This window comes from Anoplopoma fimbria, chromosome 1, assembly GCF_027596085.1.
Source record: "Anoplopoma fimbria isolate UVic2021 breed Golden Eagle Sablefish chromosome 1, Afim_UVic_2022, whole genome shotgun sequence".
Lineage (NCBI taxonomy): Eukaryota > Metazoa > Chordata > Actinopteri > Perciformes > Anoplopomatidae > Anoplopoma > Anoplopoma fimbria.
The window spans coordinates 22,322,135-22,349,116 of record NC_072449.1 but is presented as its reverse complement, the minus strand read 5'-3'; the positions used below and the strand labels follow the sequence as shown (position 1 = coordinate 22,349,116).

The 26,982-nt window shown below is 38.8% G+C and overlaps 1 protein-coding gene across 5 annotated transcripts in view; it reads right to left on the bottom strand.

Annotated features, from left to right (window-relative positions):
* The window catches only part of ncam1b (neural cell adhesion molecule 1b), a 66,793-nt gene that overhangs the window by 26,770 nt on the left and 13,041 nt on the right, over positions 1–26,982 (bottom strand). For 3 of the 5 annotated variants that reach the window (XM_054606607.1, XM_054606629.1, XM_054606622.1), the window contains exons 2-9: positions 12,034–12,108; positions 11,146–11,355; positions 9,483–9,626; positions 8,249–8,386; positions 7,754–7,871; positions 5,052–5,212; positions 2,983–3,125; positions 1,496–1,519 (exon numbers count right to left, since the gene is read on the bottom strand). In XM_054606607.1, the coding sequence (XP_054462582.1) occupies positions 1,496–1,519; positions 2,983–3,125; positions 5,052–5,212; positions 7,754–7,871; positions 8,249–8,386; positions 9,483–9,626; positions 11,146–11,355; positions 12,034–12,108 (1,013 nt within the window). The remainder of the gene's footprint in view (positions 1–1,495; positions 1,520–2,982; positions 3,126–5,051; positions 5,213–7,753; positions 7,872–8,248; positions 8,387–9,482; positions 9,627–11,145; positions 11,356–12,033; positions 12,109–26,982) is intronic. The other 2 variants (XM_054606610.1, XM_054606617.1) reach the window with 1 other exon arrangement.

The following is a 26,982-nucleotide window of genomic DNA, read 5'->3' as shown; positions in this document are numbered from 1 at the left end:
GGACATCAGATGAACAAACGGAACAAGACAATTAAACAATTAGCAGCCGTTTCCTCATGCATTCATTAGAGACCCACCGTGGAAATCATTTCCCTAGTTGATTATCAGAACTTTTTAGGGTAAAATGTAAGAAATCTGCATCTACTTTTTCTATACTCTATGGTCATTCAGTAAGGCTGCTAATCATTTCTTTGACGACGGCTGTAAAGAGATGCCACAGATCACGAAAAATACTGCAGACTAAAGTGAAAAAACACACTACCACCACAGCACAGCTGTGCGTCACATGACATGTGTCACGTGACATGCCATGGCGCTGCATGTCAACAGGGCTCCGCGGTGCAGAAAATGGTTAGTTAACATGTGTTGTAGCTGCCTGTTTCTTTGTTAATGACAAAGAGCCACTGTGTGTTATTTATGTCCTCAGCATCCACAAAGTCAATCTTCACACTTACAGTAAAGCTTGCCAGGTGATGTCTTTTATGAAAAAATGGTGGGATGCAAAGCTTTGAGAGTTACTCAAGCCCCCTTTATGACAGCTTTAAGACCACAAAAGAAGACTATCCGTCACCGGCAGAAAAGGAAGTTGAGGTACAGCAGCTGGCAGGTGTGCTGCTTCTCATGGGACTTCTATACTTGATAATATAACACAGGTTTTAACTGTTACCGGGTACTGCATTCATGTGTGCCTCGCCACTGTGAGTGTGTAGGTCTACAAAAAAAAAAAGAAGCAGGCCTGTCGTGACGTGCGTCATATGGTGGTAGAGTGTTTTGCACTCGAAGTGATGCTTCACTCAAAACCTATTTTTGAATATCAAACACTCAGCCCTGAAGGCTTGACAGTTGGTACAGTGCCTGTAGTCTGCTTGAAATCACGTCAATTACAATGGATTCCAGTTGAAACCAGTTTTCCCACTTGGGAAAATAACCATTAAGCCTTCTCCACTGGCCACTTTTACGATGGGTATGTTCCAAACAATCACATTTTCATTTTTGTCTGCAGGGTGTGTTTTGATACTCAAAAAGATTATAGGTGGAGCACTTTTACCCTCACTTTTCAAGTGATACTGACATAAATGTTAGACAAACTACAGTACTATGGAAATGATAGACAGACTGAGCTGGGCTTGAATCCAGGCAACCTCATGCTGTGATGTAACGTTTGAAATGATCAGGCAACAGCGACACAGAAATGGTGTTTGTCTTTGTTTTTACTTTATTAACCATATTGTCATCTGATCTCATGAGATAAGCTCCACACACTTTCCATCACAAGATCAGTGTGACACATTTTCAGTCTATATATGGGAAGCATGCAGCAGTCAAATCAATTTCATGAACTCTGATGAGATCATTCCTTGGGGTTTTCAAGAAACAGCTGGGAGATTTTCAATAAAAAGAGATTATTTGATTTCACTGGGGGGGTTTTGTCAAATCTCGAGGCATACTTTGCAACACTACTCCAGTACATTTCTGTGCCACGTGGATTTCATACCTGATAGATCCTGTTTAGATGTGCCTGTAGGAAGAAAATGTAGTGCATGTAATGGACTGGCTCCAGAATTCCTCCATGAACTACAATATATCTCTGAAGCATTTCCCCCCCCCTCATTACCTCTCAATTGTAGCAAGAAACCCAGACCTGGAAGAAGCAGGCCATGTGGGCAGTAGATGTGCGAGAATACCAATCAGGTATTCATTGTTTTTGATGGTTTGCACATGGAATATTGCAGAGGACATTACCAAAAGGACATAGTATCAAGGATGTAATGGTTGGTAAAAAGCTAGCTGAAAACAATTTTAAAAGATGGTAGCAGGATATCAATAGAACATACTAAATGAAACTGTTCAAACTCCAGCATGAGGAGAATGATGATAATGGTGATTGAAAATGCTAAACAAACACTCCATCGTTCAAGTGCTCATTTCAGCAAATACTGTACAATAAGAAGCAGATTTAGTTTAATCGTTGCCTCAAATTGCATAATTATTTGGGGAATGTTATAATTTGGTTTCTGATGCAGATTTTCTTGACATTTGGGGAAACTCAGTGTACTCCACATTACTGGCAGAGTATCACTGAGCAAATTACATGAGATCCTCTGGGCCATCTAGAAGAAACTGCTAATTTAGGGCAGATAATCAGCAGTACATAATCTTGTCGAGGAAACGGCAGAAGTCCCCCACCTGTGCGTGATCAATATAACTCTTTAGGTAAAAAGGAATTACTTCCTCTCCATGAGACACCAGAGTCCTGCAGATTTGTGTCCCTCCCTGATGGTTACTAGGCAGTGTGTCACAATTCCACGTGACATGCTCATACATTATAAAATATCCTTTGAGAGAGTTAATTTCATTTTGAACATTCAAGAACTGATAAAGGAGATGATTTGATATCGGTCAAACTGCAATTTATATACTTTAATTACCGCCTCGTAGTTGTCTGCCCCCGCCATTCTTAATGTCCAAGAGGACGTTTGTGCCACATCTGCAGAAATTCCCCACGGGGGCATTCTTGAGATATCGCCTTCACAAGAATGGTATGGATGGTGAACATAATGCCTCCAGCCACGACAGTCGCCGGCGCAGAGGCACAGAAATATATCACCAATTTCCAATATGGGAGTATCACAAGTTGAAAATAAAATAAAAGTTTATTTCTCTATAATTTACTTTCTGTACCATCTCCAGAGACAATACACCACTACCATCATGTACTTTTCTCTCTTTTATTCTCTACCAAGTGGTTTCACTGTCTAATTTCCCCAGTGTCTACTAGTTACTTAAAAACTTAGAGGTTAGAATTTATGTATAGTATGCAGCTGGGACACATACATATCAGTCTGCTTTGCACCAGTTGTGGTTCATTAACTTCAGGTGGAAAATTGCTTGCAGGACATCGGCCCTCAAGGAGCAGAACTGAGTACCCAAGATTTAGATATTGAGCTTCCACCGTCATCAACGCTGCCTTTATTATCTTACCTGCTCTCCTTCAGTGAAGACGTGATCGCCGGAACTCCAGCTGATGGTGGGAGTTGGATCTCCTGATGCCTCGCAAGTCAGAGTTACCTGCTCCTCCATCTCTGAAGTGCTCTGGTTTACAATGTATGTGATCTTAGGTTTCACTGTAAACACAAACACAAAGTTGTCACAAAGGCACCAGCACAACAAGACAAGCCAAGTGGTTCAGCAGCACAAATGCAATAAGGAAAAAAGCAACTCTGTGGATGTGTGATGTGTTCAACAAGGCGGCGGATCAGTAGCTTGACACTGATGATGGGGGATTTCTATGGCAGTAAAACTGTATTCAAGCTTTTCCAGTCCCAGCAGTGGTAAAGTTGTGATAACCATGTTTGAATCCAAACTTAATTTGTGTAATAATCCATTTAGCCTATCTCAAAGGAGCAGGTTTTCCTTTTGGTTCAGATTTGAAGGAACTGTTGCATAATTGGTACACCTGATCTAACCTGAAAGCACAGCAGAGTGCCACAACTGTGACATGAGCTGACCGAAGCAAACTGAAGTACTACTTCTGAAGCGTTAAGTTGAGCATTACTCTTAGCTTTCATATTTTCTTTTTTCATTCCACTCTGAATGATGAATGCATGAATTGAGCAATACATTTGTACATTTTAAATGTAAGTCTATTCATTCTAGTTAATACTGTATAATTAAAAAAAAAAATTAAACCTTGTAATAAAATGCTTTTGGCTCAACCGATAATTATTACATAAACAAAGGAACAGCAGTGTTGTCATTTTATAATTTCTCAATAAAACATTTTTTGAACAAGCAACAATTTGTATTCATTTGTACAATTGTATTCAAAACTCTTGATGAATAACATTAAAAAAAAGCCTGTTCAGAAGGGATTAACATGACTGAAGAAATTACAATCAAGAAATTACAGGATATGATTTGTAATAGACATGGACATTCAGCAGGACGAAGCCAAAAGAAAAAGTCAGCGGCGTCCCCAGAGGGTAAACGGAGTCGCACAGGGAGACACGTGAGGCAAATATACTGCATGTGGAAAAGAATTGAGTAAAGAATTGCTTCTCATACTCATAACTCAGTGAAATCTTAACACACACACTTGAACACATATTGATCTAATTCAGTGTGGTTTACACTTCCAGAAGATATCATTATCTGCAATATTACAATATCTATTGGAGATAAACATTTGTAAAACTGTTGAGAAATAGTTGTTTGATGCTATATTAATGCTCAATGTCGTATAATGCTTCTTTAAAATAGAAGGACGTTGCTTCGTACACGATTTAATTCACAGGGGAAAAAACTGTATGTAATTGCAGATGTAAATATTACTGAGGTTGGGTAGAACATTTCCCCCACAGGTTGGGATTTAAATCAGTTAACCTTACTTTTAAAACCATCCCACCTCACCAAGATAAATAAATTCAGTATGAATGCGACTGCTTTTTATCTGAATTACTGAATACTATAAAGGCCAAGTGTGCACCGTGTTGCTATAATAAGTAGGACAATACAAATATATGATCAGACTTGGTATTGACGGGTCCTAAAAAATTTAAGAAGTCCAATCAGAATTAGGGGAAAGAACACATTTAAACAGCTTTCATATTCAGAAGTGGGAACTTACAACGAAAGTCATGATTGCATCTTTCCCAAATTGATGTAAGGAGAGCAGAGCTTTGTGAGTGCAAGAAAAGCTTACAGATAACAAGGTAAATATATTAAACAGTTAAACATGTGCTTTGAAATTGAAATTATGGTCGTTACATGACATAATAAAGACAACAACAGCCTCGTGGGCACAAGAGAAGAAAGCAGAGCTCATCCCACTTGGACAGTTCTCTGGATCCTTAAGCTTCATCCTTACATGAAACAACCACAACCCACACTGAAACAACACCTCATCTTGTATCCCTTAGAAAACAGACACATAACCATAGTATTGTTCTTCCCCCACCTACATAGTCTTATACCTCATTCCCACACACTTGGAACATTTTACATCATCACTTCAGTTCATGTATGTATGTATATAAAACGTACTGCCTTACCAAACACTCTGAGACTGAGTTCCTGCTCGGCTTCTCCAGCCTTGTTCTTGGCAATGCAGGTGTATTCCCCTTCATCCAGCTTGGTAACATCCATTAATGTCATTTCTGAGCCATCGTCGTTAAAGCTGTACTTCTCTCCTGCCTCGAGAACCACTTCATTCCTGTGGAAAACACGAGTGTTTGAACATTATATCCATCTATCCGTTGATTTCAAACTAATATTTAAACTGCTCTATTTTACAATCTTTATATGTAAAAAAATAAATAAAAATAGAACTGGTTTCAAAATTATGACTTTAGGGAATTTAGAAAAGAATCAATAGTTTCAAGTTCATTGAATGACGAAAAAATGAGGTGAGGTAGAAGTGCAGTGACGAAAAAAGAGGTGAAAGCTGAAAATCTAAGAGAAGGAAATGGTGCAAAGCGTTTTAACATTCAGAGTCAAGAGTAAGTTCTAACCAAAAATGTCATTCACCACTGGCAGCCATATAAAAGAGATCATATTCTCTAGCCTCTAATTGTCTGCTATTACTTGTTTATGGTTTCAAAACAGCTCTCATCAAATGGCAGGTGCTTTATAGCTGCACAATTTTATAAAAAAATGTGTTCAAGGTCAACAAAATACTAAAAGCTAGGGCTGCTTACACTTTGTGCCCCCCCCCCCCCTTAAGCTGTCTACACAGCCAACTGCTGTCTAGGAAACAAGATGAACAGGAACAGTTTAACAAAGCAGGAAGCTATCAAAGGCTGTATTCAGATACACCGAATAATAGAATAATGTGGCTATTGATAACACTCCCGTCTTCAGGTTTCACTGTTTACATGCACTTTTGATACCCTGTGATTAAGTATCCCATTGCAATGAATAAACCAGTATATATAGAATATCCCTAATACCCTAGTGTCTTCCTGATGTGTGTGTGTTACTGTATGGATGTTAGTTTTTGAATTAGACTACTCAAAGAGCTTATTTCTTAAATAAATAGGTTCTGCAATAAACATTGCATGGCTATGTAATATTTATTTAATAATGTATAATTTGTAATAATAAAAACAATGTTTTTTTATTGTAATATAAATTATGCAAAGTTGGCCATTTAGGTTAGGGGTTAATGATGTACACTTTTAATGCAATCCTGCCAACAACAAACCGCCAAAACACAGAAATATAATAGGATATAATGATCGTCATGCTTATTTATTTTGCCGAAGGAAAGTGATACTTTGAAATTAAGCTCATTTTTTAAATGAAATTTTCTCATATGTGCAGTACAATCCACACAGCTTATTATTTCTAATAAGCCTTTTCTCTTTTGTCCTTTGCTACCTGCTTTAACTGATACAGATCTTATGTATCAACAACCATTTCTGCTGCTCCATTAAGCTGTCAGAGATACCATGGAGCCCACAGTGTCAGTAACTACTTTCCCTGAATAAATACTATAAATTATTTTGGAAAACCAAAAAGCAACTTATAAAAGAAGCAGGCTGAACTTCAAACGATCCACCAGCAAAAACAGGTTAGAAGATAAAGAAAGAAGCTAAAGTCTATAGATCACAGTGGAAAAGTGAACCACCAAATCATCTGGCGATTGAGACAGAAGACTATGATATTAAGGAACAACACTGTTCCTTTCGGGTATGACTGTATTCACTGTTATAATCATTCAAAAGCAAAAGCATCATGTGTAGACATGCAGTATACATTCAGTAGTTATCATAGCAAAGATGAGCTAATGCTATTTAATAATGAGCTAACGTACTACTTACATGTTTTTTTTCTAAAAACAAAACATTTAAGAAAAATATAGCTCCTTCCAACCTGTCTGGGTAACGAGTATCACTATTACACATTGTTTAACCATGACTAGCCCAAAATCTTCAAATACAGCCTGAAAAATATATATTTTTGAAACAATTGCATCTAAATCTACGGAGCACAACAGTATAACCGGCGGACCCTGGCTGATGCCACATTATGATTGGCCAGTCTGCTTTGAGGGCGGGACTTAGCCAAGGGTAAATTGTCACATCTACCGCCAAACACTCATTTCTAGCCACAGTAGCAGCGTGGATGGCAATGTCAGTCAGTCCACCAATTTCTTCCACAATTAACTAACCAAACTTGTTTGTACAGACATTCATATTCCACAGAGGATTGTTGGTACTGCCTCTGGTGGTCTTTTAATTTTTCATACATTGGTTGATGACCAAATACCTGCAAAACCAATGACATTCCCACTAGGCTGTACTTGAATTTCGTGCTAATTAGCAAATTGTAGCATGCTATCATGCAAATATAAGATGGTGAATGATGTATCTGAAATAATATTCTGAAAGGGGATGCAATGTAGTTAAAACTTTAACAGGCGTCCAAGATTGAAAAAAAAAAAAATGACAATCTCTACAAGTCATTACGCTCTTTTTGTATAAGTTTACACAAATTAAGAAAAATAAATAATGAATAAAAAGTGAAGGGACTAAATGTCTTGCCAGCAAAAGCAATCACTTTATCAAGTAAGGCTTCTTGATCATTTTATTTTTATTAAATTGAAATTTGATGTATATTGTATATATCAGGCCTTACCACATGTCAATTCTACAAATATACAGATCCATTTTTAGTTATTAGGGCAATGTGCCGGCATCTGACAAGTGCTGCTGAAAAGCATTTGTCTCTCCAGTTGCTATCAGAGTTTTACCTTGTCCATGTCACCATGGGTTCAGGATAGCCATCAACAGCACAAGTTAACATGGCCGGCTGTTCCACATCTGCTGTGGCATTCACCTCTGACTGCCATACCCTGATGGTCGGGAGCACTGAGACATACAGAGATAGATAAATAATGAAAAAGATAGAAAGAAAAAGAAATTGGTAGACAGACAGATACATAGGCAGATAGTCACATAGATAAATAGCAGCGAGGGGGAGAAAAACAGAGACAGAAGCTTTGACAAATTCAGAGCACTTATTTTAGGCACACTCATTTGCTTGGCTCAGAAGTTGCAGGAAACAGACTTCATTAGCATGGAACATCTTTGATACACAGTTGCCTTGGGCAACTGGTTCCACATTGATGCTGAGCCTGGTCGCCTCTAAGGATATACAGCTTATTTAAGCATCATCGGACACCTGCCACACAAAAACATGCACACAGGAACAAAAAGGAAAATGAAATAATGCGAGGTGTGCTCACCGTTCACAACGACCTTGATGACCCGCAGATCAATCTCGCCGCGGGCCATGAGGCGACCCTCGCAGGTATATGAGCCCTCATCTGTCTTCTTTATGCCACGGATTTGAAGGTGATTGTTGCTCAGTACCTTAAAGCGAACTGAAAGAAAGCAGAAGATAAATGTCAGGTGTGTTTTATATTGGGAAAGTTTAAATTAGGCCCAAGTCAGTATTCGATGATTAACAGCTGCCGTTGAGCTACCCAGACGGCTACATAGTATGGTAATGAGAGAAAGAATAACATCATCAATTTGATATATCTGGTCTGATTTAACGACCAATTTCTCTGCATTATTATTACAAATGTAATGTTGAATTTATGCATTTTCATCAAGTTCAATTAGTCTGAGAAATGTACATTCATTTTGTATGTCTGGGATACTCCTACATGAAATGAAACTCTATCTATGACACCGATTATATGTAATTTCTACTTTGTCAGTCATAACTGTGGGCATGCCCAACAGCTCCAGAAGAGGAGAAATATGGCCCACAAGAGCTTTTTCACTTGGAGATGAAATGTGAACCTAACAAATTTAATCATGTAATAATTCAAAATACTATCGCAACCCACACATGAGCTCGTGTTATTATTTTCCAGTGAGCGGTACCAACAATACCAAACACATTGTGATATTGCTCAGTGTCAGAGGCGAATAACAGAGAATCAGTTCTATTTTCAAATTCAAAACAAAATAATTTTCTCCTTTCAAAGCCCAGGAGAAACCCTGGAGGAGAACTGTAATAAAAGCAGGGCATGAACAACTTCATGTCTGAAATGCGGATAAATCTACATATCCATTATGCTTGTGCCTGTAGTTATATTTTGTTGTGGTCTTTTAATTGGTGGTAGTCTATGTACTTTAACAATAAATTAGTCACATTCTCAGTTTTAGATCAGACTGTTTTAAAATATGCTTCATGTTAGTCGTCTTAAGAGTTTATCCTCAAACCTCAAATCTACTGCAATACTGCTAGTCTGCGGTAAATCTGGCCATATCACATTGATAATATGGGTATGCTCATACATGTATGTAAGTATGACGAACTACTGATTTACGAACAAAAGACTGAAATTCTCATCTTTCAAAGAAACACAACAAGGAGCACAACATATTTAGAACAGATGACCGGGGCTTAACACCAAATCAAATGAAAAAGAAATATGATCCCCAAGCTGTTCACAGAGCGCTTACCATCTTTTTCCATTTGTATTTTTGCTCCTTTATATTTCCAGAAGACAGTGGGTGAAGGCGAGCTGATGACGTCACAAACAAGGATGGCATTGTCTCCTTCGTTAAACTCTTGGGGTGACGGTACGTTTGTGAAGGTGATTTTTTCTGGAATAACAACATGCATAATACATTTTACTCATTGATCAATTAATGAGTCTCATCAAAACTCCGCCTTCTTCACTTAGTTTGACTGCTGGGAAGAAATGCATTCTTATTCACTATTACAGATATATGAATTTGTTAAGAATATGTTCTAAAAAACTGTTCCACAATAAAACAAGATATCTTCAAAATAAAGCAATTTTATTTTCAATTCCCTGCTTTTTGTCCTGTAAAAGAGTGATGGCAATTTTACCAATCACCATCTTTTCTACATACAAAATATCCAATTTTGACCCATTTTACAACCGACCGACTTCACTGTAACTACAGTGAGGAGGACTTTCTTTCAGGAATTGCTTTGGAAGCTCATTATCACTCACAACAAACCCCCCTGACTCCCTATTTTAAGTTACCAGAACTAAAGCAATTCTAATTTACAGTTATTTCTAAAACTCACCAATTGCTTAATGAGGAGCTCTTCGGGGCATGGAATTCAATTTTATTATATTATGTAGTTAATTTCTTGCAAAAAGGTTTCATTGTTAAACCTTAAACATACACATAAAAAGTGAAAACTGAATATACAAAAATTAAACTGCCGCTCTAACACTCATTGCCTGCAGGGGGTAAAAGTGATGAAATTGCAGCAGCTGTTATTTTCTTTGACTGCAGGGTGTGACATTGCATTACATCTTCAAACTCATTCTCATACTTTCCTTTACTATAGGTGGCAGACGTTGGCGCGTAGGTAACTGCTCCGACAACAGCAGTAGTTTGCTTATGTGAATACTTGAGTTTGTTAGAGGACTACGAGCCAGTTCCATGAAGCGCTTCACATTTAAAATGTCCTTCTTAAAACACAAACACTTGTGCCGATTAATGCAAATCTAATTTATTAATTTATATATGCTCACTACTTCCCAAACACGTGCAGAATTGCAACTGTTTTGTAAAGTAGTGAGCATACAACTGGATATATGAAACTTGGATTTTACAGCACCAGTAGTGGGAGAGTTTGTACTTTGATAAAGTTTTGATAAAGAATTCAAGTTAACATGGGGTGAAGTATTCCTTCAACATCTACTGAGCCAAGACAAATGCAAATTACAAACAGAAAAATGCAATCTTATTTCGCTGTATATTGATTTTCATATGCAGTATCTACATGGGTGACCACTTCTTATAATAACCTAAATAGGAAATGAAATAACAGGAAAAGTTCTGTTTGGGAAAGGATTTCATCTCTGATGGACATTTGCTGATGCTTGGCATTCATGGAAAATAAAAGCCATTACTCACAAGAACTGCACAACAGACAGGATCATTAAGCAGCCCTCTAATGGTCTTCCGACCGTTTATTGAACTGATGAAAAATCCATCCTCACTTGAAAAGAAAAAGAGTAATGTGTTGCCCTTGAGCAGTCAATAAAATACTATGAGTTCAATAAACTGTTTTCTTCCTTCTTCTCTGTTCATGCTACTCTATAATTTGGAGAGTGTGTGCGTTGAGACAAATACTTACGGAAGATTTTCACTTTGACAGTTGACTCCCCTTGCTGGTCTCCATTGGTAGCGACACACTTGTATGTCCCTGCGTTTTCTTTCCCAGCTTTGTACAGTGTGAGGGTGGAGGATGACTCATCGTTACGGGTCACTGTTATGTCTGGTCTGTTCGGTTCTATCCTGTCCCCACTTGGTCCAAACCAGTCTATGTGCTTGGCAACGCCTACAACTGAGAGCACAGTGAAGAGCAGCATGTAAGAAAACAGTTATCTAAAACAAACACATTCAGTGCCCACTGACTGAACATTCTTCTGTAAGTTGTTCATGCGCTTCCATGTACTGAAGCCTGTTGTTTGTGCCTTTTAGCTCTTTACAAACAACGAAAATGTAATTGAAGTCAAATTTAAAAAAACATCCAACAATAAACTCAAACATTTTATGCCATTGTTTTGCCTTGAACAGATGGTGAGGGGAACAGGAGACTCAGGGCATCAAAGGGGGTGTCGTGAAACAAAGGTCAATCATTGATTAGATTGATGTCCAGGACATTTCAGCCACATGGATGGATGTTTGCATCCGAGACCTCTAAATCATCAGGATGACACTAAATGTTTTAAAAGATGACTCTGTAGAGCAATGTGGTTTTACAACATAATCCTGACAAAGAGGATGAGAGGTTGGTAATGTCAAGTACTTGTATTAGTACTCGCTATTATTCTATTATTTGTACTTAGTCTGAGAACCAGTTATTGATGTCAAAGATATATACAAGTACCAATTTTGACTCTTTGCAACTTCTCTTTGGTATGTAAAAAGGTAAAGAGGTAAAAAGTTATAATTGCATGCAGGTTTGAAAGGGAAAAAACAGGGTTTTGTGGTCACAGTCATGTCAGTTTGGTAAACTTACCTTCACACATGAAGAATTTGGACTCTCCAAGACTAATCTCACCGTGAGTCGGAATGATCTGCACTTCCAATGAAACTGCAATAGGAAAAACACATAAAATACAAAATCTGAAACTTGCCAACATAATAAATGATCAACAAAATGTATACACATTAATGTATGTATCTAAAAGCCAGCAAAGAAGTAATCAGCACTATAACATTTTCATGTTTTATATTTGATGAACTTAGATTTGATTTGCTCATTACTTGGAAGAGGATGGAGTTCACACTTTGAGTTTCATCACGTATCTTATGTTCTCAGGCAAAAGCACAATTGTATTCCTCTTTGTTATTTAACACCAACTGGTGGTTGCTCTTAGGCAAATTGCTAAATGTTTAATAATAATTTGATTGTAGATTACAGGTGGTAAAAGTATTAAATGTAAAACTTTAAAACACACCATCAAAGACTACAGCAGTTAAAACAATAATAAATGGATCAAGCTGTTACTCTCATTTCCTGCAGTTGGCCCAAATTACAGCAGCCTATATTTGCCTTGCCTGTAGGTGGCAACACCCATAGCTTTCCAAATACATCCACAATTTTTACTGTGTTTGTACAGGAAACTTGTGGAAAGCAATGCACATGCACATCAAGAAATTGACTATGCCACCTTTGGCTCCAGCAGCCCTATTACCGAAAACCCTGATCTGTCCTGCTGCTCTTTTGCCAGCCGTCTTCCTGGCCCCTTGAGAGCAATAACATCCAGCCAGCACTGCAGTTATTCAGTTAACACTCAGCAGTTGGTAAGAACCAATGCTGTGCTGCCAATGTATTTTGAGAGAAATTGGCATTTAAGATGCTTTTAAAAAAACATCCTGCCTGTCTAACAAGATAAATAAAGCATGTCTCTCAGTGAAAGCCTGCACTTAATTAAAGATAAAAAAGACAGATTTATTTGACATAGACAGAAGTATGGCCTGAAACACTTCTGTGCTCAATTAGAACAAAGCTTCACTTGTTCCTTGCAGAATCTCCCATGGGGGGCCTGTGGTGAGACTAAGAAACGTGACTAAATGGGCCCAAAATGCAGAAAAAATGATTTTCCAGAGTGACCACTGCTAGGTATAACTAGCAAAAATAAATGATCTTACAAAGCCCAAGTTAACAAATGTTAGTTGCTTGGGCTTCTTTTCGAACTAATGGTCAGATATCCAAAAAGTCAAACAGTCAGCCTCTTCATCAAAGGAGACTAAGAAAACCAGCAAATACAGTATTCGGATTGGAAAAGCTGGAACCAGTGACTTTGGATATTTATGTTTAAAAGAACACTTAAACAACTGATCAATTCATTATTATTTCATTCTTCTAGAGAATGATATGAAGTAGTTGTGTAGAATATGATCCCTCATTCCATAAGAGAAGCAGTGTCAGCTAGAAACTGAATATAGGATAGGCTCTGAAAATCCCTGTTGTTTGAGCTCTTCCTGCGCCATTATTGATAGCATGCATGGCAGTTATTCAGTTGTTTGAAGGTTTTATCTCTAAATGAGCCGAATTGTTTCATTTTGTCAGCAGGGTTTGATGTTCAAAGTGAGGGAACATGAAAACCAGGCATCAAAAACCCACTCATTATTTTCATATGAACTGCTAACTAAGACACTGTTATGTAAATTTATGGATAAGGGTTTTTGTTTTAATTGGAACAAGGAAATAACTACCGTTTGTTTTCATTTAGTGGAACAGGCAACTCATTTTCAGAGGAGGCAAGGAGATGATGGTTAAATCAAGTCAAGTGAAGTTTATTTGTAAAAACCCATTATCACATTCAATGTCTGAAAGTGTTCTGTGATGGTTCCCTACCGAGCCAAAGCTATCTAAGTAGGTGAGGAAAAAACCTTGAAAACATGCTGGTTTTATTACTACTGTTGAAATGTTGTCTAATTGATGTATTTCTGTGTTTCTATTTCCACTTTACTTCCGGTTTCAGCCATTGTTAAGACGTAAACCCATTATGAGAACTCCAATGAAGTAAAAGATCAATGTACATCATTTTCAATCCCTCGTATTTTTCAATTCCAAAAGGGCCAGGTAGGTGTGTCTGTTAGAGAGAAGGGTGAGATGTGGGAACGGTGATGAATGAGTGTCTTGTTGCTAAGCATATTGGCTGAAATGGAATGTGCATAAAAGTTGTTTTCTTCTTTTTTTCGGAAAAATTATTTTTGACATTTTTGCAGAGAAATGCAGAGGTTGCAGAATATTGCAGAACTACACTTAATGCTTACAATAACATTGTCTTTTAGGAGCAAATTAAATGCAAAAGTGGAAAAAAAAAAGTCAAACACTCAGTTGCTGGTTGTTGCACCTCGATAAAACTAATGCAGTTTAAAACAGCAACCCTGCAATAACCATGTATATCAATGACAAGTACAGTAGCCTGAATATCTCAAACACCTCTCAGTATAATTCAACAGCACCACAAACTACCACCTCTAAAATGGCAATAAAGTTTTATCAGCACTTTTCTAAAACAGTTTCAACAAACCTGAACACCATGAAGGTCATGAAGGTAGGATTTATGCTGGACTGATGCATTAGTTTTAGCTGGCTCAATTGGCTTTATTATTAACGATCAGGTACTATCAATTGATAACTGATAAATTGATAACCTGCTAAATCATCACAAACTGTCATCTAACTGGATCAGCTGTGTGAATTGAATTAATGTCCAGAAGTCAGAAAGCAGCACCCAAATAGTGAAACCTGCCAGTGTACTTCACAGCACTGTGTTTCCCATATTAAAACCAACAAAGCATAACCATTGTCACATCCTGCAAGCAAGCTGACATTCAAAATGACGAGGGTCCCACAGGGATTAACAACACACAATCCCCCATTCTATTCTCCGTCTCTTGCTATATGTTTTTCTTCTTATTCAGTAGAATATTACAATAGAAGAACAAAACAGTTGCACAGTCTCTGAGTTTTCTAAATGAAAATATTCTCTAGCTAAATTATTAATTCGACTACATGGCCCGTATCGCACAAAGTGATAACCAAGACAGTGTAATTGCTTTCCAACCAACAGCCAACTTTTCATATATTTAACAAGCTACTCTAGCTCAAGTTCGGGGTTGAAAGCAGAAGGTGGCCAAATAACAAGAAGAATGTTACCTAATCAACATGTGAGTACCAGTGAGTAATCCATTTCAACCCAGTAGGGATCATAGTGACTATATCTATATATAGATATCTATATTATGGCATTTAAAGCAGAAGAATAGAAGCAATGTACATAAAAGAATGAATTTCGCCTGTCGTCTTGATTTCCAATACGTAATTCAATATCAAGAGGGTTTTATTTTTCCAATACTACCATGTAGCCAATATTTAAAAATGTCCATTGCTACATTTAACAGTTTAAAAAAAAAGACAAATGCAAAAGAAAAAAGTTACATTTCTATATTTTTTTTCCTGTGATTTTAACATTGTAGTTTTGACAGCAGCGATGGGGTGCAGGGTCAGATTGGGTCTGCTGGGGGGGGGGTTGCCTGGGTCCCGGCCAACAACTAGTACGTGGACTTACAACGAGGAGAAAGGACGCAGGCCCTGGATGTACCACTAATTGGCTAACCTAACCTTAGGCCTATGAAACATGCAAACAAATTGGAAAACGTCAAAAAATAAGTAAACTAAGTTTCCTAGTTGTTAAGGCCTTCACAACTAGACCGGTTGAGAGACCTAATGAGAACCTATTTGAGTAGCAAGGATGGCCTACTTCAAGAAAAACATGCAATCCGCCCGGAGTTAAATTTGACATTTCTTTTTAGAGTTTGCTCTTCATCCCAAAAAATTACCTTTCACATAAACTGAATTAAGATGAAAAATTAAATCTCCTCCCCATCACAATTAACCTCTATCGAGCGCCTATAATACAATAAATGAAAACAGGAGCATGTCAGAGACATTAACAAAAGCCCAAGAGGAATTTTCAATCTACAAACCAACGTCCGGAGACTAAAAAAAACATTCAAAGTTGAGGTATGGCTCTACTTCTGAGTAGTTTTGGATTCCATTTCACATCAATAATTTCTTTCTTAAGAATGATATGGAAAGACATACTGAGAAAAACCAAGGAGGGTAATTAGATTTAATAATCTCTGCCTTCGAGACATTACCATTTATGGATGCACAATATGTTTGGAACGTCAGCTGCCAACAAATGGATGAAGAATGCCGGTCTGTCCCAAAATCTGAGCAGTAAATTAAGTCGTAATCACAATCGCACCATGTGTTCAACTTGACAGATGACATACAGTATGAGCAGAGAATGATGGTCTGCCTAAACCCCACCACAATGCCGAGACAATTACCAAGAAAACGGCAGCAATAAAAATCTAGTTGTTGGTCCCATTTCCCTGCATCCAAACCGAAAAGCACAAGGCAAGTCTGAAAGCAACACAAGTACCGTTGCTCTGACATTAGCAGTTTATTTGTGATGTAACGTTTACTGTAGCTGTGGGCAATGTCATATTTGGATGCAGGCTGATTATGACTATAGGAGACAGCTTGCAGTGTTGATAATTCATGTCTCTGTAGGTCATCACAAACCCTAGTGTTTGTAGTCTTAGAGCAATCTCATTAAATATATACCAACATGGAGTAAAAATACGATATAATTAGTGGTGGCATGAAGTGAGTTGATTTCTCTGCTATTTCTAAATACAGGTCACAGGACAATGCAGCAAAATATTTGGTGCCACTTTATTTAAATGAAACTGTAGTTAAGGACTAGAACTGACTGCATAATTCCTTCTATTCAACGGTCATCTCCAAGATGTCTCCAGTACAGCCATGGGGCATTGTACTACTTAGCACCACTGCATACACATGTGCCTGCACGTGTGTGGGTGTGTTTGTGTCTCGTGATAACGGTGGGAGGAGGTTACTATTTCTTGAATGTAAATGATGTACATTGATGTCCTTGGGCTACGGTAATCAGTGGTTGCAGTTGGAGAGTTGGAGAGCCTTAAACAGCTTCATGTAGCCTGAACCCGTCCTTTCTAGCTCTATCGGGTTGGATCTTAAATTTAAGTTACCCGCAGGATTATACTGACTTTTCGACGGTTATGTTTGAGGTGACTGATAAGATATGAAGAGCAAGGACATCATATTGATGAGAATTAATGCAGAGCATGGCCTCTTTCCTCTGGCCTCTGTAGTTATCTTTGAACACCACCTCGGGTGTTACAGCCTGTGCTACTAGATGTTGTAGTAAGCCTCCACCCGCTGCTACTCGGTTCACTTGCCTTGTGGGATTAGGTTCATTATCTCTTCTGTCAGTGTAAATCACACACAGGCACACTTAAATTGCCTCATTGACAGTCACAGTTATACACCTAAGCTTAACTATTGCTAATCTAAAATAAACAAAATAATCTGATCTGTCAGGAGTTTCTGCAATTTGTGATACAAGAAAAGAAAAACAAAACCTTTTAAAATCAAAAGTATATTATTATTTACATAGCAGCAACCTTAATGTTTTACACAGTTTTATAGACCACAGAGATACAAAAGTTTGTCAAAATGTATTCATTATATATTTATTAAGGGAGTGCAGTAACAGTGTGGGCACCATGATAGCTCTGACATCTTAACGCAGTAGCAGCGGGGGGGCAGGGCTTTGTGAAGGGTCATTTTTCCGCAGGGATAAAGTGTCTCTGCCTCAGTAATGGTACCAGTGTGTATTTAATATATTGCATTAGACTAACTTACAATATATCAAAAATGTTTCTTGTCCCACATGTTCTAGCACGGGTAAGTTATTGTGAAATTAAAATAAAAGAGATTAGCACGTAATTCAGGTGTTTTGGTACACACAAACCTCACACATTTTGATTCTTCATGAAAAGTAAACTGATTTCTGTGCATTTTACCAGAAATAAACTTTCATTTAGAACAAACACAGACCTCTGAGACCTCAGTCCTAAAGAGAAAATACTTACCCAAAGTGGCTGTATTCAGGTCTCACTACTTTTAAGGAACAAGTGAGAGTTTGCTTGCTGCTCATGCCTCTCAACCAGTTATACTCACTTCTTCCAGTTGCCATGGAAACGTGTTTCCCAGCTCCCCTCTTCCCATATTTTGATCTCTCTCTCTCTCTCTCTCTCTCTCTCTCTCATTTGGCTGTCTGATTGGACGCAGCAGTGCAGCCTCTGAAGACTGACTATTTACATTGGAGAGGTTGTTAAAACACAGCGCACAACTTCAATTAATAACTATGATTGCCTTCAGTGGCTCAGCCATCGGTGATATGATGGTCTAACGTCTGCACCAGTTAACCACATACTCTATTTGAGTAAAAGCTATGAATTCAGCCCTGTGTAGGATATTATTCAGTGAAACCACAAGATATTTGAAAAGGAAATTTTAACAATTAATTTGAGGCTCATACCCTTATTACAGCCCCAAGCTGAGGCAGCCAGGCTTAAGACGCTAGGGGCATTTCATTTGTGCATTACTTTTAAAAACATGATGAGACTTCACAACAGATGGCGGGCAGCTCACAGTAAATCTCTGTGCATTACTTTTAAAGGAAATGAGAATGTTCCAACCCAAGAGGAACCAGTAGTGCAAAGACACTGCTTTGTTCTTAATAATATCTATTTGAAGGCTTTCAGACCAAATTACCCTTTTAAATCCTGAATCTTAATCCAAATTTTTCTTTCTGTGGCTTCTGCAGAACTTAGTGAGGAGGCTTACAATGCAATTCATATGTACTTAACTTACTTTTATAAAGTTAGAAATTATTAATTGCATCTAAATATTTAAATATTCTGCGATTACAGTCAGCAGATAAAAGGATTTGTTTTGTGACACGGAATGGTACATGTTAAAAATCGAGGGCGTAAAACTATCACTTGAAAAACTGACATAATGGTCATATTTATGTGTTACATAATAGGGCAGCACATATTAGAATAAGAGGCCGAGGCAGCAGAAGCTGAGCTGCCACAGTAGAGATGATTCAGACACCTATCTGTTGTTGTAGTGTGGACGTTTGAAAGGTGTTTCGCTTTGATATTGAAGTATCATACAACATTTCATATTTTATGGCACATCCCTTTTAACGCTTCGTCATAAGCCAGAATAATCGTTTTGTTGTGTACTGTAGTTTGATGCACAAATTATAGAAAACATATCCTGGTTTAAATACATCAGATCCATGAAAAAATAACTATCTTCAGATAAAATATACTGTCAAAACATGACATATAAATTAAATTCTAACCCATATTAAAAAAAAGCTCCCTGACGGATGAAATGTGTGACCGTCTTCACGTTGGCAACATTAAGAAGTCTATTGAAACCAGAATTACCGCTTAGTGGTTGTATGCCTCCGCCAACCAGTCATGTTGCTGTTTACATCCAAGTCTATCCAAAGTGTCATCACTTTGTCATTTTATCCTCTTAGACCTTTGTGTAGGATAGGTCGGATAGGACGGACAGACGGACAACCCAAAGACTGTAGCCGGCATGTAGGCATAAAAACAGCTGTTCATTTGTATTAAACACTACAAAAATGTAATCATGGCGGTCTGGTTGGACCCAACAGTGGACCCTCTTAAGGGTTACTATGCACACTGAAGAGGTTGTTAAAACACAGTACAAAAAACTGTGACAAATTTAAACCCAAACACAGTTTCACAGGCGCCACTGCGGAGAGCTGGCTTAGTTCTGAGCAGACTTTACTGATAGTTCTTGATGTCGACAGGGACAGGTGTGCCCTGACTGGAGCTGAAATGATTAGTTGATTCAATGATTAGTCGATAAGTCCCACTAAATATCTTTGGGTTTTTGACTTCTTGTTGAATAAAACAAGCAATCTGAATACATTACTTTTGCCGTCGGGAAATTGTGGAAGGTTTATTCTAATTATTAATGCAGATCTATATTTCTTAAAAGCAGAAAACAAATAACTGTTTTGCATTGTGCTGTTCTCCAAAATATGTATAGATAAGCTACATCATCTAGCTTATTCATTAAAAACTACAATTTAAGAGAATATACTTTGTTATTTCCCTGATCATGGGGGATCCGTCACATACTGAGAATTTAATTTTGGTGGGCGTGTTCGACATGCATCACTTGAGTCTGTTGCCAAACAAAATTGAACTCCCAAGCTAAATTCAAATGAGGGAAAATGTTTTTCCAGTCTATGCAGTTGCACATGAATGCACCATTCTCCCAGACTTGGCACTGCATTTCACAGGAGTACTGACAAGAATCAATCATAAATACAAAACATGCATACCATTTGGGGCTGTGGTAAATCTATTAGGTTGAGTCTCTCGAATAATATGTGTATATTGGAAACACCGTGGAGCAATAACATCTTTTAAGTAGCATCATGACTCAAACTGAAGCCAAAATAAAATATTAAATGAACTCTATAATGGGTGCAAGCCTCTCATTCCTTTGCCTCTCTTTGCTGAAGAGAAGCTGAGAGTCAATGAGCTACGGTGCACTCCACTTCAGTGGCCAACAGAATTCGCCCTCATTCAGGTAATTTAGAGCGAGAGCCCCTCAGCATCTGCCTCAGCTGTGCGCCACACAACAAAAGCCCAGGGAGGCAGAGATCTGAGTGTCTGTGGCCCATCATGCCATGCTGTGTACTCCTGTAATGAGTCAGTATTTAGAAGGCTGAAAACAAGGCCAGAAGAAAATGCAGACATCGTACTGGCAGCGACATTTAAAAATATATAGGGGGGGGGAGAAGGCTTCTGGAAAACAGAAAAGAGATAATTGTGGCTTAGTAAATCATTCAGAAAAGGATGTGAACACAAACTACCGCAATGCAGGAAAAACATGTTGATAACACATGAGAGACAATGAGAAACATAATCAAGCCAAAAAGGCCAGTTTGATTTCCGTCCAGTTTAGGGCTCCAGTAGAGCTGTGCAACCTGTGCAAGGACTGAGAGAGAGAGCAGTCTGTCACAATGTCTAAAACAGACATGCATAATCAGTGATATGGAAAGAATCTTGAAGGCTGAATACTGGGCACAGTGCGAGGATGTTTTTCTTTTTTTCCGGTTTCAATCCTATGTGGCGACTACATACTTGAATAGGGAGTCTGTGTGGCATGAACAATGACTGAAACGGTAACATCTCTGCGGACACAATGAATCATCACGGACTGTCGCAAAATAACACTCATTCTTCCAGATTAATCATAACAGTGTTTCTCCAGTGGCTTCCCTGTTAGTGCTAGTCACGACACGATCCCCTGAAAAAGCCCACAACGCAGCCGCCTCCTTGCTACTTGTGAGAAAGCTTTTTAAGGTTCAGCAGAATATAATACATTTATGCTGTGCTAACTGGGCAGAATTTCATGCATCCCTAATAATTCCTGTAACAACAAAGGCGGCAAAAAGAGGGGACAGGGAGGGCAGGAGGGCAGGAGGGAGGGAGCCACAATGACCACTCAGCCACAAGCTGCCTGGGACTACACAGAGGCCCGAAGCCTGGCACATGCACACAGCTCTCTCTGTGTGTCCATTCAGAAGGCAGACAAGCTGGGACGAGCCGGATAAGCCTGCCTGTGACTCCACCAGGAAGAGGATCAATAAGATGGGAATGCACCATTTCAGATACAGCCAGACAGAGCCAGGGGCAGGGCAGAGAGGCAGAGCAGCACTTGAGTACTCATTATGGTGTGTGCAGTCGCTTCTTGGGCGGCGTCTATGAATGGAGGAAGACGATGCAGACCCATCAGAGATTACGGCAGACAACACTTGTAATTGGATTAAAGCACTAATTGGAATAAAAAAGCCGGCACGAGCGTGTCTCCGTCAAGGTTACGGAGCTGAGAAAGATAATTGTGCGAACACGTTGACAGCATATGGAGAAAACCAGAAGCCCAAACCGATTCTATGACCAGAGAAAAATGTTGAACAATGTTTACCACGGCCGTCTATTCTCCCTGGCTTGCTGGCGTTGACCAGTTGGCTGCAGCTGAGCATTTGGACGACTCACCGGCAGTCAATCGCATACTGATGTCCCGCCTCACATACTAACAGAGTCTAATATTAAGACCAAGTATCAAATGCCAGTAAATGTAGTCTGCCAGTGAATATACAAGGGTCACCCGCCACAGTAGCCAAGAAGATGATGCCTCAGCTGGTCTTTTCCTGTCCTCATATTAAGTCCCTGCTGACCACGATACGCTTTTTCAACTGTAAGCCAATCAAATCAAAGCAAAACAGTGGCTGCGCATCAAAGAGGCTTCTGATAAGCAGCCTCAACAAAAAGCTGCTAAACTGTTATTTCCCATTAAACTGAATGGTTTACAGTACGTTGAAGATCATACAAACACCCAGCAGGATAAAAACAGAAAGAAAAGACCAAGACAACGCAAAGATCTAAGATAGAACTGTGTGACCGAGTTTGAAATCAAAGCCTCAATCTGCACATCTCTTTACGGAATTTTTCACAACGTTTCTGATTTAATACAGAACATGAAACAGCACTGAGTAGGTTGGTGTTACAGCTCAGAGATCCATCAAGCAGACAGGTCATGGAACAACAGCAACAGCAAAACCGTTGACTGCAGTCTGAAAATGACTGTAGAAGGAGGCTTCCTTTACATAACCAATAAAACTCACCAAACAAGAGATTTAAGATGAGATAAGATAATCCTTTATTAGTCCCGCAGCGGGGAAATTTGCATTTATCTAATGGTGGTGAACATTTATACTTTCCTTGGTGCTCATTAATATATAAAAATCTGCTCAATAGGTTAAAGACATAAGTATAAAATAATATAAATTAAACAGAAGGCTTTTCTGTTAGCACTATACAAACGAAAGCCCTAGCTGTGGATTGACCCAACTATTACAAACACCACCAAAATAATAACTAAACTTGAATTGTGTACAAAAACCCAGCTTCCTGCAAAAAAATGACATCTAACTAGAATTTCAGTACACAATTGAAATGATTAGGAAATACATTATTTTATATTTATTAACTATTTGCTTTGATTAAAGAAAAAATTGCCTTTAGATTAAATTAAATATTATAAGCTGTTTAGAGCCAGAACTAAATTCTACATGATTATATTTAATCACATCATGACAGCGTTATAATTCACCGTCGCCATAAACGTAGTTTTTCTGATTAGAGGTTGAATGTGTCATAATTCAAGTCAATGCAACCCCTGTTAACCTTAGCTGTTGGCTCCATTACATGCAGGACTGTGCAAGGGAGAGGCCGTGCTGTCAGCAGACGAGCCGGTCACTGCGATTACTCAGAGCAGGAGGCACAGGAATGAATTATAATATAGTAAGTGTCTGATTAATTTAGGTGTTCCAAATGATTTTTAGGTTGTTATCCACAAACTTCTTTTGGACTTGTAGTCGTGATAAATTGCGAGCTTTATATATTTTCATGCTTAAGTAGTTCCAAACCAACGGCATGATGTAGGTGTGTGCGTCGCTGGGACTTTACTGTCTGTGCGGCTGAGTGCCGGCGTAACACTATCATGTGGCACGCGTGTATAAACAAACGTGATCGGTAAAAAGTGGGAAATGTGAGACGGACATGTTGGATATGGCTGATATGCTAAAAGCCATCCTGCTGCAAATAGCGTCAGATCGATCGGTGCATCTCTACCATAGCCTAACTTGATTTCCCAGACTGAAGATTGTGGTGGGTTTTTGCTACATAATGTTTCCCCCTCTTAGATAATCTATGCATACAGGAGCTCCTGCTAATTAACTAACCAGACAACTGCCATTGAAGTGCAATTCATCTTTCTGAAGTGTACATGCAGTGCATTTCCCTGCTGGAAAATCGGCCCCCTGCTGACCATATCAGAATAAACCCCTTTGATCGTGACACAAGAGTCATCTATGCTCTACTGAGAAGCTCATTTGTTTTATCCTATTTAAAATTAGTTACACTTTCTAAGTCCCCATGGGATAGTTTGTCCTCTGAATGTGACCCATCCCAACTATTTAGGAGCGCTGAGTAACTACCAACGCATTGCCTGGGGGGGACCAACTACAGTTCTGAGGCCATCACCTTGGTCAGGGGCTAAAGCAAGAGGATCCTAATATAACTAATGTGCATGTCTTTGGGGTTGGAAACCAAATCACCCAGAGGAAAGCCATGCAAACACAGGGAGAAGATACAACTTCTAATATTAATAATACATCAATAATACACAATACATCAGATTTATATTGCTTTTCAAAGTTCTCAGAGACACTTTACATGCTGTAGAATAAAATAAAAAGTAAGTAAGTAATATTTAAAAAAAAAAGACTATAATACAATGGTGTTGACTAGAAAGTAAAAAAAACATGGAAAATGGCATCACCCAAGGTTCGGCAAGTGGCTCTGAGGTGCTAAAAAAAATGTTCCGATTTAAAATTGTATAATTGGCCTTGGTTCATTCATCCCTCTAGAAGCATATTGCTTTAAAGATTTGTGCTCAGGGTCATGCTCTAAATTCTTATCTCTTTTCACTGGAAACATTCAATAAAGAATGTCATTTTTTCTTTCAATGGTGAGGAAATGATTTTCCTGCCCTTCCGACAAGGGCATGCTGGGGTACTCCGTTAGCATTTACGTGTTATTTAAGGCCCTCTCTCATTAATCCATGCCACATCTAATCGTGCTAAGCCATAACAGTGAGCCATTTGCCTTGCAGTGGCATGTGCTTCCAACATGCTTCCAGTTGCTGACTAATTAGAGATGCCGCTGAGAAGCTAGAAAAGGATGGGGAACACTAGTGAAGTTTTTTAGATAAACGTGTGCTGGTTCAGTCGTTACCTGTGGAGCATATCAATAGTGAAGTTGCCCTTTCAGATTGACATTTGTGGAGTACATTTGTGAGTACCAGACACCTTTAAAGAGTGACAAGTATACCACACGGTGCCTACATGTTGTGATAACTCTACTTTTTTACTAATGGCAATACAGTAATATACTAAGCCTTTCCCAATATGCATTGACAAAAAGGCAATAAAAAAACCATGGACAGTTGTGAGTCCATCAATGGGCTAGCATTCAAAGACACACAGTGAGCTGCACATACATACAGTGAGATGCAAATGTCTTTGGATCGTGGAGAGAGAAATCATAGCGGCAAAAGGAGACCCTGTTTGGTTTTAACCATACACTTAATAAAACATGGACGTGACGTCAACAATGGTTTCTGAAGAGCCAAAATGAAGCTCAAAGTGGTCGTCTTTGGACTTCGCCATCTTAGCAGTGACAACCCATCTTAAATCCTGAATAAAATTCAAAATCGGGCAAAGAGATGGTGCTAGGATGGAGCTGAGACAGGTCAAATGAAGCCTCGTTGCTGAAACCTGCCCAACTAGCTCAAAGCTAGCCAACTAGCTAAGGCTAACAAGCTAGGCTGCTGCTAACGTCAACCCTGAGGTCTTGTTGTCGGTTGGTACCAAAACTAACATTTTCATGACCAATACTGGCATTAGAATTTTACACTTTGGCACATGACTTCTTCATTCAATCAATCAATTAATTTATTGATCACATGAAATCATACTAGGTTAATGTAACAAGAATAGTGCAATGCAGTCCCCATCAGCTCCTTCAATTTGTGCATTAGCGTTAACTTTATTTACCAAAAAGAAAACACTTCCTCCTTCCTCTGTTCTGTCAGATAGGTGTAGGTTTTATCCCCTCTTCCTGGCTTCTATTTTCAGCCTCTGAGGTTTCTGCTTGGTTTAAACATCCTATGTGCTGCACTTAAGGAGGATTAGGCAGGAGGGCAGTTAAGGTAAGTAATGGACCTTAAGAACTATGCTGCTTCGTGTTTTTTGTTTTTCAGCCAGACAAGTCTGTAACGCAAATGTGAATCATCTCGCCCTTTCGGTTGGACAACAAATTCATACTCTGACTACACAAGCAATGACTCATGAACAACCTGTTATTACACCTGCCAAGCAAATCTGTTCATGTTTACTGTTAGCATGTCACATCAGTGGATCCGATGCATATTCAATGCATGCTTAAGAGATTATCTGCAATTGAGATTTAATGGACTTGATCCTACCACATACAGTTGTCTCTACAAAGAAAAGCAAAATGACCTTGTTTTTTTATTTCATTAAAAGCATTAATGGGGAATGTGTATCCTGTATTCCTCTCATGATCCTGATATAGCTGTCAGTACAAAAGAGCAAGGAAAGCCTAAGGTTGTGTTTTGCATTCTCTGAGACGGACTGGCTAGGCGTGGTCTGTCTTCACAACGGCTCCTCTGAGGGCGACAGATGGCACAGAGGCACCTTATGACACAACATGAGCTTACACACACACACGCACACGCACACGCACACACACACACACACACACACACACACACACACACACACCTTGTTGGCCAATCAGACACTGGACTGTAAAAATAGACACTGGGACAAGGATAACCTCCAGGGAGTTGACTACGTTATTCCTCAGGGCTAGAATCTCCGGAGACATCTTCAGAGAAGGAAGACTATCGCCATTAACCCAGGCACTTAAAAGCATAGTTGTGATGAATTAGAGTGAGGTAATGCATTTCTTCCGTCTTTATGCCTGCTCGTTATACATGTAATAGGACTCTCAATATGTGATAGTCTCAGCTAAGTGGCTTGGACTAATTTCATTAACAGTGGATATGCATGGATTTGAGGGTCATATCTATCTTCAGTGGTTTTCAGGTGCTATATCTTGACAGCAGGAAATTAGGTTTCACATGGAGAAAGGTATATGTTACTGATAAGCATATCAATATGACATCATTGCATGAGGCATTATTTGTCATTGCTGGTTGTTGTTGGACCTCATTGGTTTGACCTTCAGATGATAACAACCAGTCAAGACAGCTAATTAGCCGACTACAGATTCGACTCCCTTGGAATTCATTCAATTCAGAATGCACATTTGAGTT